The 12,232-nt window shown below is 47.4% G+C and overlaps 1 protein-coding gene across 2 annotated transcripts; it reads left to right on the forward strand.

The window, feature by feature from the left end:
• The first annotated feature begins 1,964 nt into the window (after positions 1 to 1,964).
• On the forward strand, positions 1,965 to 11,297 carry RIPPLY3 (ripply transcriptional repressor 3). Of its 2 annotated transcripts, none has more exons than XM_059388232.1 (4): positions 1,965 to 2,184; positions 3,063 to 3,129; positions 7,222 to 7,289; positions 7,906 to 9,721. In XM_059388232.1, the coding sequence occupies exons 1-4, from the start codon at positions 2,081 to 2,083 to the stop codon at positions 8,000 to 8,002; spliced, it is 336 nt and encodes a 111-aa protein (XP_059244215.1). In that variant the 5' UTR covers positions 1,965 to 2,080; the 3' UTR covers positions 8,003 to 9,721. The 2 variants fall into 2 exon arrangements, with proteins under 2 accessions (XP_059244215.1, XP_059244214.1); XM_059388231.1 differs by lacking the exon at positions 7,906 to 9,721 and adding an exon at positions 10,191 to 11,297 and having other exon boundaries at positions 1,973 to 2,184.
• Positions 11,298 to 12,232: the final 935 nt, after the last annotated feature.

Consider the following 12,232-nt stretch of genomic DNA (forward strand, 5'->3'; position numbering starts at 1 on the left):
CAGTGCTCATCACAACAGATGAATAAAAAAATTCTTAAAAAAAAAATCCCTGGTAATCCCGGTACTCAGTGGCTGCTTCTGTTTTGTCATTTGTAGCCCCTGTATACTCTGGATTCTACTTTTTTTTTTTTTTAAGATTTTATTTATTTACTTGACAGACCGAGATCATAAATAGGCAGAGAGGCAGGCAGAGAGAGAGGAGGAAGCAGGCTCCCTGCTGAACAGAGAACCCAACTCGGGGCTCAATCCCAGGACCCTGAGACCATGACCCGAGCTGAAGGCAGAGGCTTTAACCCACTGAGCCACCCAGGCGCCCCTAGATCTTACTCTTTTAACATTATATGTATGTATTTCCCCAAACTGGTGAAAACTCAATGACCATTTTATTAGCTGCATGATGGTCCACCATCACTGATTAGTCATTGATTAGTCATTAGTCATATTTTTCAGCATTATAAATAACACTATAATGAACATCTCTCTGTGAATTAATACATTTTTAATATAGACCCAGAAGGAGAATTACCGAGCCAAGAGGCGATCATGTTTAAGGCACGTGATATACGTGATATAGGAAGGTAATCCGACTACCTTGCCATAGGCTACCTGAAAAGACACTAGATTGAAGGCGCCCACAGAGGCTGCTCAACGTTAATGCAGTACGTTTTTGTTGTTAAGTTGTCTGCTAATGTTGTTCTTCGATTTCCCCTCCCCCTCTCTTACACTTAGTCTTCTTTAATCATTTGTATGAAACCGTTTAGTAAGGTTATTAATTTTCCCTCGCTGCCTTTAGTTGGCATTAATTATTGTCAAACATCTGTTGCTTTTAAGAAAACAAAATGTGGAAGTATTTTTATTTCTTAAGTTCGTTGATTTTTCCCCCCATACAGCACGCGGAAATTCCCATAAATCACATACAGCAAGCTCCAGTTCTCAAACGCAGCGTCAGTGGGGCGCGGAGGAGCAGAGGCTATTTAAGCAAATACTGCCCCCCACCCCTGCCCGCCCCGACTCCAGGCCCGCCGCCGCCTTCGGTGTTCTGTCGCCGGGGCAACTAAGAAACCAGCATTCCTTCCACCTAACCCTGCGATTGGCGACGGTGGTGGCTGCGCTCCCGCGCGCCCTCGAGCCCTGCAGCCTGGGGAAGTGTCCTCAAAGCCGGGCGTCGGCGCCTCCAGGCTCATCCCGGCGCTTTCTAAGCGCGGCCGCCGGCTAACAGGCGGCAGATCCCTCGCATCCCCACGCGGAGTCATGCTCTTTCCCAAGACCCGGACGGTGGGCAGCGTCCTCTCCGCGGCCTTCCACCGCCTGGAAGCGCAGCCCCGTCTCCAGCCAACACGCTTCGCGCAGCGCCGTCGGGGCATCCCGGGCGCGCGCTCCGGCACCGCAGGCAGGGCAGGTCTACGTGGGTCGCGAGACATCCGTAACTGCTCCCCGCCCCGCAACCGCGCGGCTGCTTAAAAGCGTGGACCTGAGATCCTCCGGAAATCTGGGCACCTAGACGCTGCCGCAGGAACCAGAACCCCTAGGCCTGCGGGGAGCCCCAGAGGGGCAGGAAGAAGCCAGGGACCCCTTCGCTCCAGCGCCCAGCAGGGGAGGCCCCTGAGCATGTGCTCCGTCACCCGCGACCCCATAGGGAGGGTGCCCCATAGAATCCCCCCACCCTAACACGTTTTCCCCGCTTTCCCCGAGTCACTTCCCGCCGCCCATTCCCCGAGCTTCCTTGTCCCCGCCCCTGGCGACCCTCCCTGGGTTTCCTTTGTCCCCTCCGCACCCTCGCCCCGAGCTTCCTGAGTCCTTTCCACGGATAGTTTCCCCCTCCCCCACTTCACTCCCCGCGGGGCGCCCCTTCTGAAGCGTTTCTCCTCCCCTCCCCCTCTCCGGCTTCCCTGTCCCTTCCCGCAGCTTCCCTGCGCCCTCTCCGCCCCCTCCTCCTCGGTTTCCCGTGTCCCCTCCCGCCCCGCCCCCGTTTTTAAACCTGGCGCGGAGCGCACTGGTAGGTGAGCGCCCTCGCCCGAGCGGTTAGAGGCGCGGCCGTGTCGCTGGCGCCACGGGAGAGGCGCTGGCTGCCGCGGACACCATGAGACCCGAGGCGGCAGCCGGAGCCCGGGAGGCGCGCGGGCGCGTCTGTCACTGCCCCGCGGATGGTCCCCGGAGGCCACCGCCGCCGCGCGGGCCCGAGAGGTGAGGGTGTCCCCGCGGCCCCCTGGACGCGTCGGGAGGCGCGCGGCGCGTCGGGGCAGCGAGCGCAGAGCGGGATGCCAGCGCCGTGGAGCCCCCAGAACCCGAGCAGAGCCCCGGAGCCCGACTGCGACGTCAAGCAAGTTCCTTAGCCTTGGATGGGGACGCACGGTCCTCTCCATTTTCCGCGCACAGCGCCGAAGTGTGGGGGCCCGGGAGGCGCACACCAACCAAAAGGGCCAACGCTTCCATTCATAGATCTGAAATTCACCGGGCTGGGAACTTGAAGTCTCGGGGCCTCCCAGCTAGCCTTCCAGAGAGTCCCCTCACGCGGACTGTCACACTCTTGATGACAGTCTTTGTTTGCCCTGTACTTGGGGCTCAGCCCTTTCAAGATAGTACAGTTAAAGTGTGGAAGGGGTTGGGTGGCTAGGCAGCCAGGGAGGAGAAACCCATTCCCCAACCCCCCTTTTGCGTTGTAGAACCCTGTGGACTCATCTCTGCGGGGTTAGATCCTTCAACAGCCGAGGGGGGGGGCAGTCGAAATTAATGAGCAACAAAGTAGCCAGCTACAGTGGGGAATCAATTGGAGACTCCATTTGGGTTGGGAGCGGGAAATCTCTCAATTTATATGTCCCCTGATAATTGCATCAGATTATTTTCTCAAAGCCGGTGAAGGCAGAGAAGAGTGTGGCAGGAGAGAAAAAAACAAAAACGCAAATGGCATCAGTTTATTCAGACTGAGAACGTGAAAGAACTTTCTATGGTATCCAGGGACTCTCAGTCAAACACTGGAATTGATAAGAACGATAACTCTGATGATATAATTTTAAAAGACAGCAGAAAATTCTGGGGTTCACCTCTGGTCCCTGCCTTTCCAGCGCCACACCATGGAGACCTTGGATCCTCACATCCCGAGAAGCTGAGCTGACCAGAACTGGAAGCCGGGTAAGGCGAAGGCGGGCATTGTGGTATCGAAGGGTTCAGCCAGAAAGTGGCACAACTCAAAAATGACCATGAAAGGCCTCCTCCGCCTGTCCCTCCCTTGGTCCCCTAATGCAGAACTCCTGTGGGCCTGGGAGAGGGAACCTGGGTGAGCTGGTTGTTGATCAGACCTGAGTCACATGTATAGAGACTGGGCTCCTGCTTGCTTTCTTGAAAAGCAACGGCACTATGGCATAGCTCTTTCCGGCATTATAAGAGAGTTCTAGAAAAGAGCGAGCGAGACATTGAGTTCCCCCGCCGCAAACCAGCAGGTGGAGGAGAGGAGAGAAAGCTGCCCCAGTCCCCCTTCTGAGTATGCCATTACTGGTGGGCTCGTACCACAGTGCCAATAAGGGCAGAAACCAGTCTGGAGTGCCCAGAAGTGGTGGTTAAAAGCCCCCACCCATCATCTGGCCCTTCCCGAAGCGCTTTTGGCCAGTCTGCAAGCACTCTTGGGGTAATTCATGTTGTCTGAGCAAATACACTCCCGCCAAGGCTTTGTGGGTAAAGATTAATCTCCACCACAATTCTTTTGTTTCCTGCATTGGTACCTAAATTGCTTTATACTTATTGAAGTAATAGCTTGCTTTCATAGACTTTACCTTTCCTTTTCAAAAATCTTAAAATGTAAGCTGATGACTGTTACAATGCTGGAGAGCTAATCAGGCTGAAAAGGACCATGCATTTAACTTACCCAACATGTGGTATAGGTTATGTGTACAGTTATTTGTAATATGATAAGAAACTCAGGTGCACGAAAGCTGACCTTTGACTGTATTTTGATATTCAAACTACTTTACTAAAACAGCTTGGATAATGGAAGTTTTCATTGTTGCTTTTATTTAAAAAAATTAAACATGCAATCTGTATCAGATTAACAAGGTATATGATTTTGTAACCCAAGTGACTCTTAAATACGTGAAATATCTAAATAATGGAAAATAGTTAACACCTTTTGCATTCAAGCTCAAGTTCTTAAACAAGATTTAAAAAGTGCTTGAGAGAGGGAGAAATGATAGAAGTTCACAATTATCCATTTTTTTTGTTAAATGAAATGTATAAGGAGCCTATCCGTTGTTGCAAGAATAAAAATACAATAGCACAGTATAGTATGCAAGGCAGATGGGTTTTTTTTCCTCTTAGGATGAGAAGGATATTTGTGAGAAAAATGATTACTTGCAGGAAAGTGTTAAACTGTAGGGAGTTGCTAATTGATCGTTAGCATGGCAGGGTTGTGTCCGTGGATTGGGGGGGGGGGGTTGCTCTCAGGGGGCTGGCTAGCTTTTTGCAGAGCCCAGCTGGCCAGGCGGAAAGGACAGCAGCGGGCGACCGCAGGTTCCCTGTAAGGCTTACGGTTCCGGGACCCCGGGCAGGGTGAGCGCAGCTTAGCGCTGGAAGAGAACGCTTCTTGCTCAACAGCGCCCTCTCCCGACAACGCGGGAAAATTCCTTGGCTCCAGAGCCCTCCCTGTTGCGTATTTTTTGAGAAAGAGAAATTCGAGGGCGGGTTCAAAGCCCTGTGCCCTGAGCACCTGGGTCACCCTCACTCACTGGGTACCCCTACCTCCCCTTGGGAGCTGTCTCCCTCCTGCCTGGGGAAAATGAACCACAGCCCAGGCCTGTGTTGACCTCTGTTATACTTCCCTCCTGGCCCCTTGCCCACCTTGCAAGGGAGGTGATTTCCTGAAAGGAGACGTCTGGGGCTGTGTCCTGCTGGGCTCATCTTCCCATATTACAGGCTTCCCACCCCATCGCTTTATCGGAGTCAGAGGCTGCGTGGGGAGGAGAACCGGAGACTCCAATGGAAGGAAGTCTATGTTTATCTCTTCTCTTACTCCTAAGGACACACACACCTTTCCTTGTATACATTCCTGATCCCCTTGAATTACCCAAGTGTGAATGTGTAGACATTTCTGCCAAGAGAAGATGATCTTTTTTTTTTTTTTAAAGATTTTTTATTTATTTATTTGACAGAGAGAAATCACAAGTAGATGGAGAGGCAGGCAGAGAGAGAGAGAGGGGGAAGCAGGCTCCCTGCTGAGCAGAGAGCCCGATGCGGGACTCGATCCCAGGACCCTGAGATCATGACCTGAGCCGAAGGCAGCGGCTTAACCCACTGAGCCACCCAGGCGCCCGAAGATGATCTTTAATTAGAAGATATTTGTGGCATAAAGCTATGTATGTTGGGGGGTAAAGTTTTAGAGTTTCTAAAGGTGTATTGTATGTTTCACAGAGTCTGGTTAGAATGATTCACTTAAAGGAAGCTTTTTTTCTGTACTGACACTGTCTTTTGGGGTCCACCAAAGTTTGCCTTGTTGCTTTAGATGCTCTCCCCTCACAGAATGTAAAATCACCTCTGACAGCGCAGGATTGCTTTCTGTGTTAGTTGGCAGTTAGGGGTATTTTATAATTACAATACAGCTTAGCACGGACATGATTCTCTGGAGTCCTCAAAAAGTGAACTTCATTTTGGAGAAGATTTTGTTCAAAGAACTTCATTTTCTTTCCCTGACATCGCTCATCACAGCATATTGTAAAAAATATAATGGTAAAATATAATGACATTTGCTCGCAAAGGCTACACAGCTATCGCTGTGGGACGGACAGGGTGTGATGATCGTTGGTGAGGAACCATCCTCAGGGTCCTGCTGAGCAGGACCTTTCTTGTCCTGCTCCAGCAGGTTTTGTCTCACTCCCGATCTGGTTCCTGCTAAACGCCACACAAACCCAAGCGCTGGGGTTTCTGACCCATTGCCCTAGCTCATTTCAGCTTACTTTCAAGCAAGAGCGTCTCTTCCCGCTTTCCATAGTAACTACGACTTTCCGAGCTCTGAGATGGAGGAGCTCTGAGATCGAATGACAGTCGCCAGCTTTGTAGCCCATCAGATCATCTGACCATAGTTCAGGCCAAGTTCATTGAGATTCAGGACCTCATGAATTTGGGCAGGACGGGGTCAGGCCTGGACAGGCAGAGTGTGGCTGTCCCTTCACTTCCCTAGCACCAACGCTGGTCACCGCAAGGACAAGCCTGGTGTGCGATCTCTCTCTCTCTCTCTCTGCTTATATCTTATCTCCATCAACGTAGCCCTTCGTTCCTCAGACTGGCTTCCCTCTCCTCCACTCGTGACATTCAAGTGGTCAGGTTGTTTTTTGAATACGACTGAAGTGTCCTTGGAATCCACCTTTCCTTTCCCTTCCTGTCCCTGTTCAGACCTTTATCCCTTCTCGACCCGTACCTCCGAGTCCTTACCTCCCCAAGCTAGACTGTGCGCTGGTCCCTGATCTGACGGTTGAACTCCAGGCTCAGAAGTAGGTCCTCAAGGCATCCTGTGATCGGGACTCGGCTTCCTGCTGGGGCCCATTAAATACCACAGCTTCTCCTTCGTTCTGCACTGGGCTCCTCACCCTTCCCCAACTACGGTCTCTGTTTTCTGGCCCCTCAGAATTTGATGTTCCCCTCCGCCAAGAATGGTCTCAGACTTACACACCCAAATGCTGCTGATGTCTCCACGAGGCCCTCCGTGAACTTTTTCTTCCTCCCTGCTTAGAATTGTTGGCATCTTGCTGTAAGAGGCTTTGTAGTGTAGTCATTTTCCTACGTGTGTCTTTTCCCATTAATTGTAAAAGCCTGGGGTCACCTGGGTGACTCAGTCATTAAGTGTCTGCCTTTGGCTCAGATCCTGATTTCAGGGTCCTGGGATGGAGCCCCATATCAAGCTCCCTGCTCCTCCCTCTCCCTCTACTCTTGCTTGTGTAACCTCATTAGCCGCCTCTCTCTGCCAAATAAATAAATAAAAACTTAAAAAAAAAATGCCTGAACTGAAGGACTGTATGGGACTCATCTTCCTGTCTTTGATCCCTCACGGTGCCCAGGACATCTCTGACAGCAGGAAGAGAAAGAGGCTCGTGAAATACCGTAAAGGTGTTTAAACTGTCTCTAAATTCGTATTGCTACTAAGAAGTGCAAACCACTTAGATTTTCTTTTCTAGAATTTCAAGGTGCGACCTCAGAGGGATGTGTTTGACTATGTCTGTTTGTACGTTTCTGTCTTTACAGCTTGAACCTGGAGGTGACCCACAAACTCCGGGATCAAAGGGGGCCTTTGGGTTTCAGCATCCTGTAAGGTAACATGACCTCACAGTAAGAAATAGATTATTTTCTTTTAATAGAGACATAAATACAATTTCGTGTCTTCAACTGTGCACATTCTTGACAAAGTAGAAAATAATTCCATATATTGTCCAATATTTAGTTATTATGACCTCCCAAAACTTCAAGGATATTTTGTTGGATTTCTGGAATCCATTCATTCATTCATTCATTCATTCATTCAGCGTTCTAGTTGCAGGTTGGATTGATGTCTTTCCTTTAAGTCTTTTGTTCATACCTCTCATTGCATTTCATGTCTTGGGTTAAATTCAGCGGAGTATGACTTGTACGTGTGTATCTGTTTATTTACTTAAGTATTTAAGTTTATTCTGATTTGTCTCCCGGGTATCAGTTAGTATACTGTCTAAAGCAAAGTAAACCTTCCAGATACGTGTGTGACTGAATGAAGGGCTGGGGGATGGCTCCACCACGGTGGCCCCTCTAGCCTTTCTGTGCTCCCACGGTCCTGGGGGTGACAGCGCCCCCACTGCTGTGTCCCTCTTACATTCATCCACTGAGGCAGGTGGCTCTTGCTCAGGACTTATGTCTGTTTCTCTGTCTCTTTCTCTCCCCGTCTCTTATTCCCTTCAGCAAAAGGAGCCACTCCTCCTCAGAGTATTTTTACCCTGGTTATCCCGGAAGACTGAAAACTGTAGTAAGATCCAGAGATCCTCATTGCTGGAGATGAAATCGAAAGCCCTTCCGACTGGTCAAAGAGTGATTTCTGGAAAAGGAAGCTTTTCCATCCCCATAGGATCACTTGGGAAGCTTTATTTTTATTTTATCTTTTTATTATAAAAAAATTTCAATCTTACACACAAGTGGAGAGAAGAGTCCTGGGACCCCGCCCCCAACATGCCCATCACCAGCCTCAATAATTATCAACAATTTTAGATCTGATGGTGTTTATCACCCTCTCCCAATTATGTTTTTATTGTTGTTAGAATTTTTTTTAAAGATTTATTTATTTGAGAGAGAGAGTTCGAGTGGGAGGAGAGAGGGAGAGGAAGACAGAGAATCCCATCCAGACTCCCTGCTGAGCACAGAGCCCAGTGCTGGGTTCAGTCAAACGACCCCCCCACCCCGCCCCCTACCCCCTACCCCTCCACCCCCCACCCAGATCATGACCTGAGCGGAAATCAAAAGTTGGAGCTTAACTGACTGTGCCCCCTGGGCGCCCCTGTTAGAATTTTAAATCAGTTCCAGGCAACTTACAAATTCAAATTCTCCTGTAAATAACTTCAGCATTACAGGCTAATTTTTAATATGGCCAAACCCTAAACTATGTTTATATTTCTGTCGTTATCTGTAATTTATATAATATAGAAATACATATAAATTTAAAGAATAACACACACACACACAAAATAGAGAGAGAGAAAAAGAAAACCGTATAATGGTTTTATTTGTTGCAGTGGTCGTTTGTTGCAAAGTTCCTCAACCCCAGCACTGCCAACACTTTGAGCTGGACAATTCTTTGTTGGAAGGTGCCGTGGTGGGTATGATGGGATGTTTACCAGCGTCCCTGGGCTCTGCTCACTCATGCTGGTAGCTCCTCCTCCGTCAAGGCGACCAGAAATGTCTCCAGACATTGCCAAACGCGCTCTGGAGGTTGAGAATCCCTGATTTCTCAGGAACCTTAGGAAGGTCAGAAGGGTGCTTGGGTGGCTCTGCTGTTAAGCATCTGCCTTTGGCTCAGGTCATGATCTGGCCTTCGTCCCCTCCCTCGTCCAACTCCTTGCTCAGCAGGAAGCCTGCTTCTCCCTCTCCCACTCCCCCTGCTTGTGTTGTCTCTCTCTCTCTCTATCAAATAAATAAATAAATAAAATCTTAAAAAAAAAACTTAGAAAGTTCGGAATCGTCACACATTATTTATAATAGGGCATTTTCTTTCTCTCTTTTTTTCTCCATCCAAGAGAGAAATTACAATCAGCTCTGCAGGGGTGCGTGGTTGGCTCAGTTGGTAAAGGATGTGATTGGATGTCGGAATTGTAGGTTTAAGCCCCATGGTGGGCGTAGAGATTATTTAAAAATAAAAAAATAAATCAGTTTTGCAAATAGTGGTGGTCAAATAATAATCCCTCTCAGTTCCTCAGAAGACCTCAAGAAAAAATGCAAATAAATTAGTGAATGAAAGGTGTAAGAATGAGGGATTATGGGGAGACTGAGGGGTATTTTAAACACTTTACATGAGGGGCTCCTGGATGGCTCAGTGGGTTTAGCCTCTGCCTTCGGCTCAGGTCATGATCTTGGGGTCCTGGGATCAAGCCCTGCATTGGGCTCTCTGCTCCGCAGGGAGCCTGGTTTCCCCTCTCTTTCTGCCTGTCTCTCTACCTGCTTGTGATCTCTCTCTGTCAAATAAATAAATAAAATATTTAAAAAATAATAATAATAATTAGCTGCTTCTCTAGACTGGGGTTTCAGAGCCAGATTTACTCCAGAGCCCGAAAGGTCACAAGATTCCCCAGACTTGGGGGTGTTGCGGGGGATAAGGACCTAACCTAAATAAGACATATATTCTCCAGGATATATGACATTGTCTCTTTGATCAAAATGAGACTCCTCAACATGAAACTCAGTGTTTTAATTTCCTTTTACCTTCACGGAGGCACACCCTCTCTCCCATGGTGGTCTAAATCAATCTGTTCATCCCGATTATAGGCTCATTTCTGAACTGGTGTGTAGGGTTCCTTTGATCAGGTCTCTCCACCTGCCCACGGTTTTGCGTTCTGATGATTTAGGAACCACTGTGCGCAGCGAAGGCAAGATCAGAGAGGGAGACCGGGGGTTAGCCGCCTCAAGGGGAGAGGACCCGCTAGATGGGAGTTTGCCTGTTTCTGGGTGTATTAATGGTGTATTTGTTTCTTAAATATTAGACTTTATTTACCCATTTCAAAGCGCCAAGAGTATCTGCAAAGTTCTGGGGAAAAAGTGCTGGCCAGTTTCCCAGTGCAAGCCACAATCCACTTCTACAACGACGAGTCCGATTCAGATGATGACGAGCAAGAGGCAGAAAACCAGACTTCCCACCTTCAGCGCTGGGAGACGCAAGGTCCGGCGGAGAACAGCCCGGGAGGGAAGGGCAGAGGTCAGCTGACAAACCCAGGATGGAGTTCTGTAGGACACAGTGCCCTCGGGGGGAAAGGTCAACTCCCTCATGGTGACCCTCTGGAGGGCACAGATCCTGCCTCATCCAAATAAATGGGGTCTCCCTCCCCCACACCAGACTGGGCTCACATGCACTCTGGGGGACAGCTGTGCATTTCCCCTGGTGTACGGGGGTCGGGGGTCGGTGACTCTGACCAGCATTCCAGGCACAGCAAGAACTTGGCTTGTAACTTTCCTGCTCCTGGTGATTCTCTCGAGGGCACTCATGCACACCGTTGGAAAAGGTTTCTAGAACCAGGAGGTTTGTGTTAACATGGGGTATCATCAGATGGAACCAGATTTCAAAGTGCGTTCATCTTGTCGCTCTGTCCTTAAATGACAGGTCATTCCTGTATAGATTAATAACCCACCGATGCCTCCCACTTGACCTCAGACTCGTTATGTAGCTAATTCTACTTTTGTAAGCAAAAGGATTTAGACATTGTCCAAGGGTGGATGTGTTTGCTTCGTGGCATTTCAAAAATATTTATGAAAAATAAACAAAACTGAATAATTTCCGTAAGAGCAACAGAAACTTTAAATATGGATTTTTGGGGGAACAATTCTGGTTAAAGATTTATGATCCTTGTCTAAAGTCCGAGCGTATGAAGATATAGAGAAAAGAGCTTTAACTCTTAGTTGGGAACTGGTTTGGGCTTGTTACTTGAATAAGATAACACTGTTTTCAATCAGATTATCTAATATAAGATTATTTTCATTTTTTTATATTTTGATGATCAAATGATTATGTTCTACAAGTTTATTACTTATATGTGATTGTCTTCCTATATATAGTACATTACATAAGTTTATACTTGAAATAAATATTTTGAAAGACAAAATGTTTGATAATCACCTTTTTTGTGTAAAGACAATTTTATTTATTTATTTATTTAGGTTGTTTTTTTTTTTTTTTTTTTTTTTGAGTGATCTCTACATCCAACGTGGGGTTCGAACTCCCAAACTCGAGATCAAGAGTCACACATTCTCTACCAACTGAGCCACCCAGGCATCCCATGTTTAAGACAATTTTAGTTTTTTTTTTTTTTTTTAATTTTATTTAGTTACTTGACAGAGAGAGAGAGCACAAGCTGGCAGAGTAGCAGGCAGAGGAAGAGGGAGAAGCAGGCTCCCCGCTGAGCAAGGAGCCCAACATGGGGCTCGATTCCAGGACCCTGGGATCATGACCTGAGCCAAAGGCAGTTGCTTAACCAACTGAGCCACCCAGGTGCCCCAAGACAATTTTAGATTTAATTAGTGCCTGCATTAAAGTTTTCATAAGTTTGTCTGAATGTTTTCATATTTAACTCTTTAAATGATATTGTTTTTAAAAATAAAAATATACATATAAAAAACAAAAGAAATTATAACCTTGATGCCCAAAAAGTCCACTGATATTAAAAAAAACAGCGTAATACATGCAAATATTTTAACAATCTAAACAGCATAGAAAAGTGTACATTTGCAAAAAGTCATGCTTTCCTGTTTTCCTCTTTCTCTATGCAAAGGTACCAAACATCAATTGTTTTTGATTGCTGCTCCCCTTTAGAAATTACTATTTGTTTTTTTTTTCTTTCTTTAAAAAAAAAAACTGGAAATTTGTACCTCTTAATCCCCTTTATCTATCCCCCCCCACCTGCCTCCCGTCTGGGGACCACCAAGTTACTCTCTGTATTTAAGAGTCTATTTTGTTTGTTTGTTCACTTGTTTTGTTTCTGAGATTCCGCATGGGAGTGAAATCATACGGCCTTTGTCTTTCTCTGACTTACTT

This window comes from Mustela nigripes, chromosome 2, assembly GCF_022355385.1.
Source record: "Mustela nigripes isolate SB6536 chromosome 2, MUSNIG.SB6536, whole genome shotgun sequence".
In the NCBI taxonomy this organism is placed as follows: domain Eukaryota; kingdom Metazoa; phylum Chordata; class Mammalia; order Carnivora; family Mustelidae; genus Mustela; species Mustela nigripes.

What these genes read in the sequence shown, in the direction of transcription:
- RIPPLY3 (XM_059388231.1), top strand. Translation starts at nt 2,081, where the DNA reads ATGAGACCCGAGGCGGCAGCCGGAGCCCGGGAGGCGCGCGGGCGCGTC. An exon ending in TGACCAGAACTGGAAGCCGG is followed by an intron (nt 3,130 to 7,221) that starts GTAAGGCGAAGG and finishes CTGTCTTTACAG; the next exon opens with CTTGAACCTGGAGGTGACCC. An exon ending in GGGTTTCAGCATCCTGTAAG is followed by an intron (nt 7,290 to 10,190) that starts GTAACATGACCT and finishes CTTAAATATTAG; the next exon opens with ACTTTATTTACCCATTTCAA.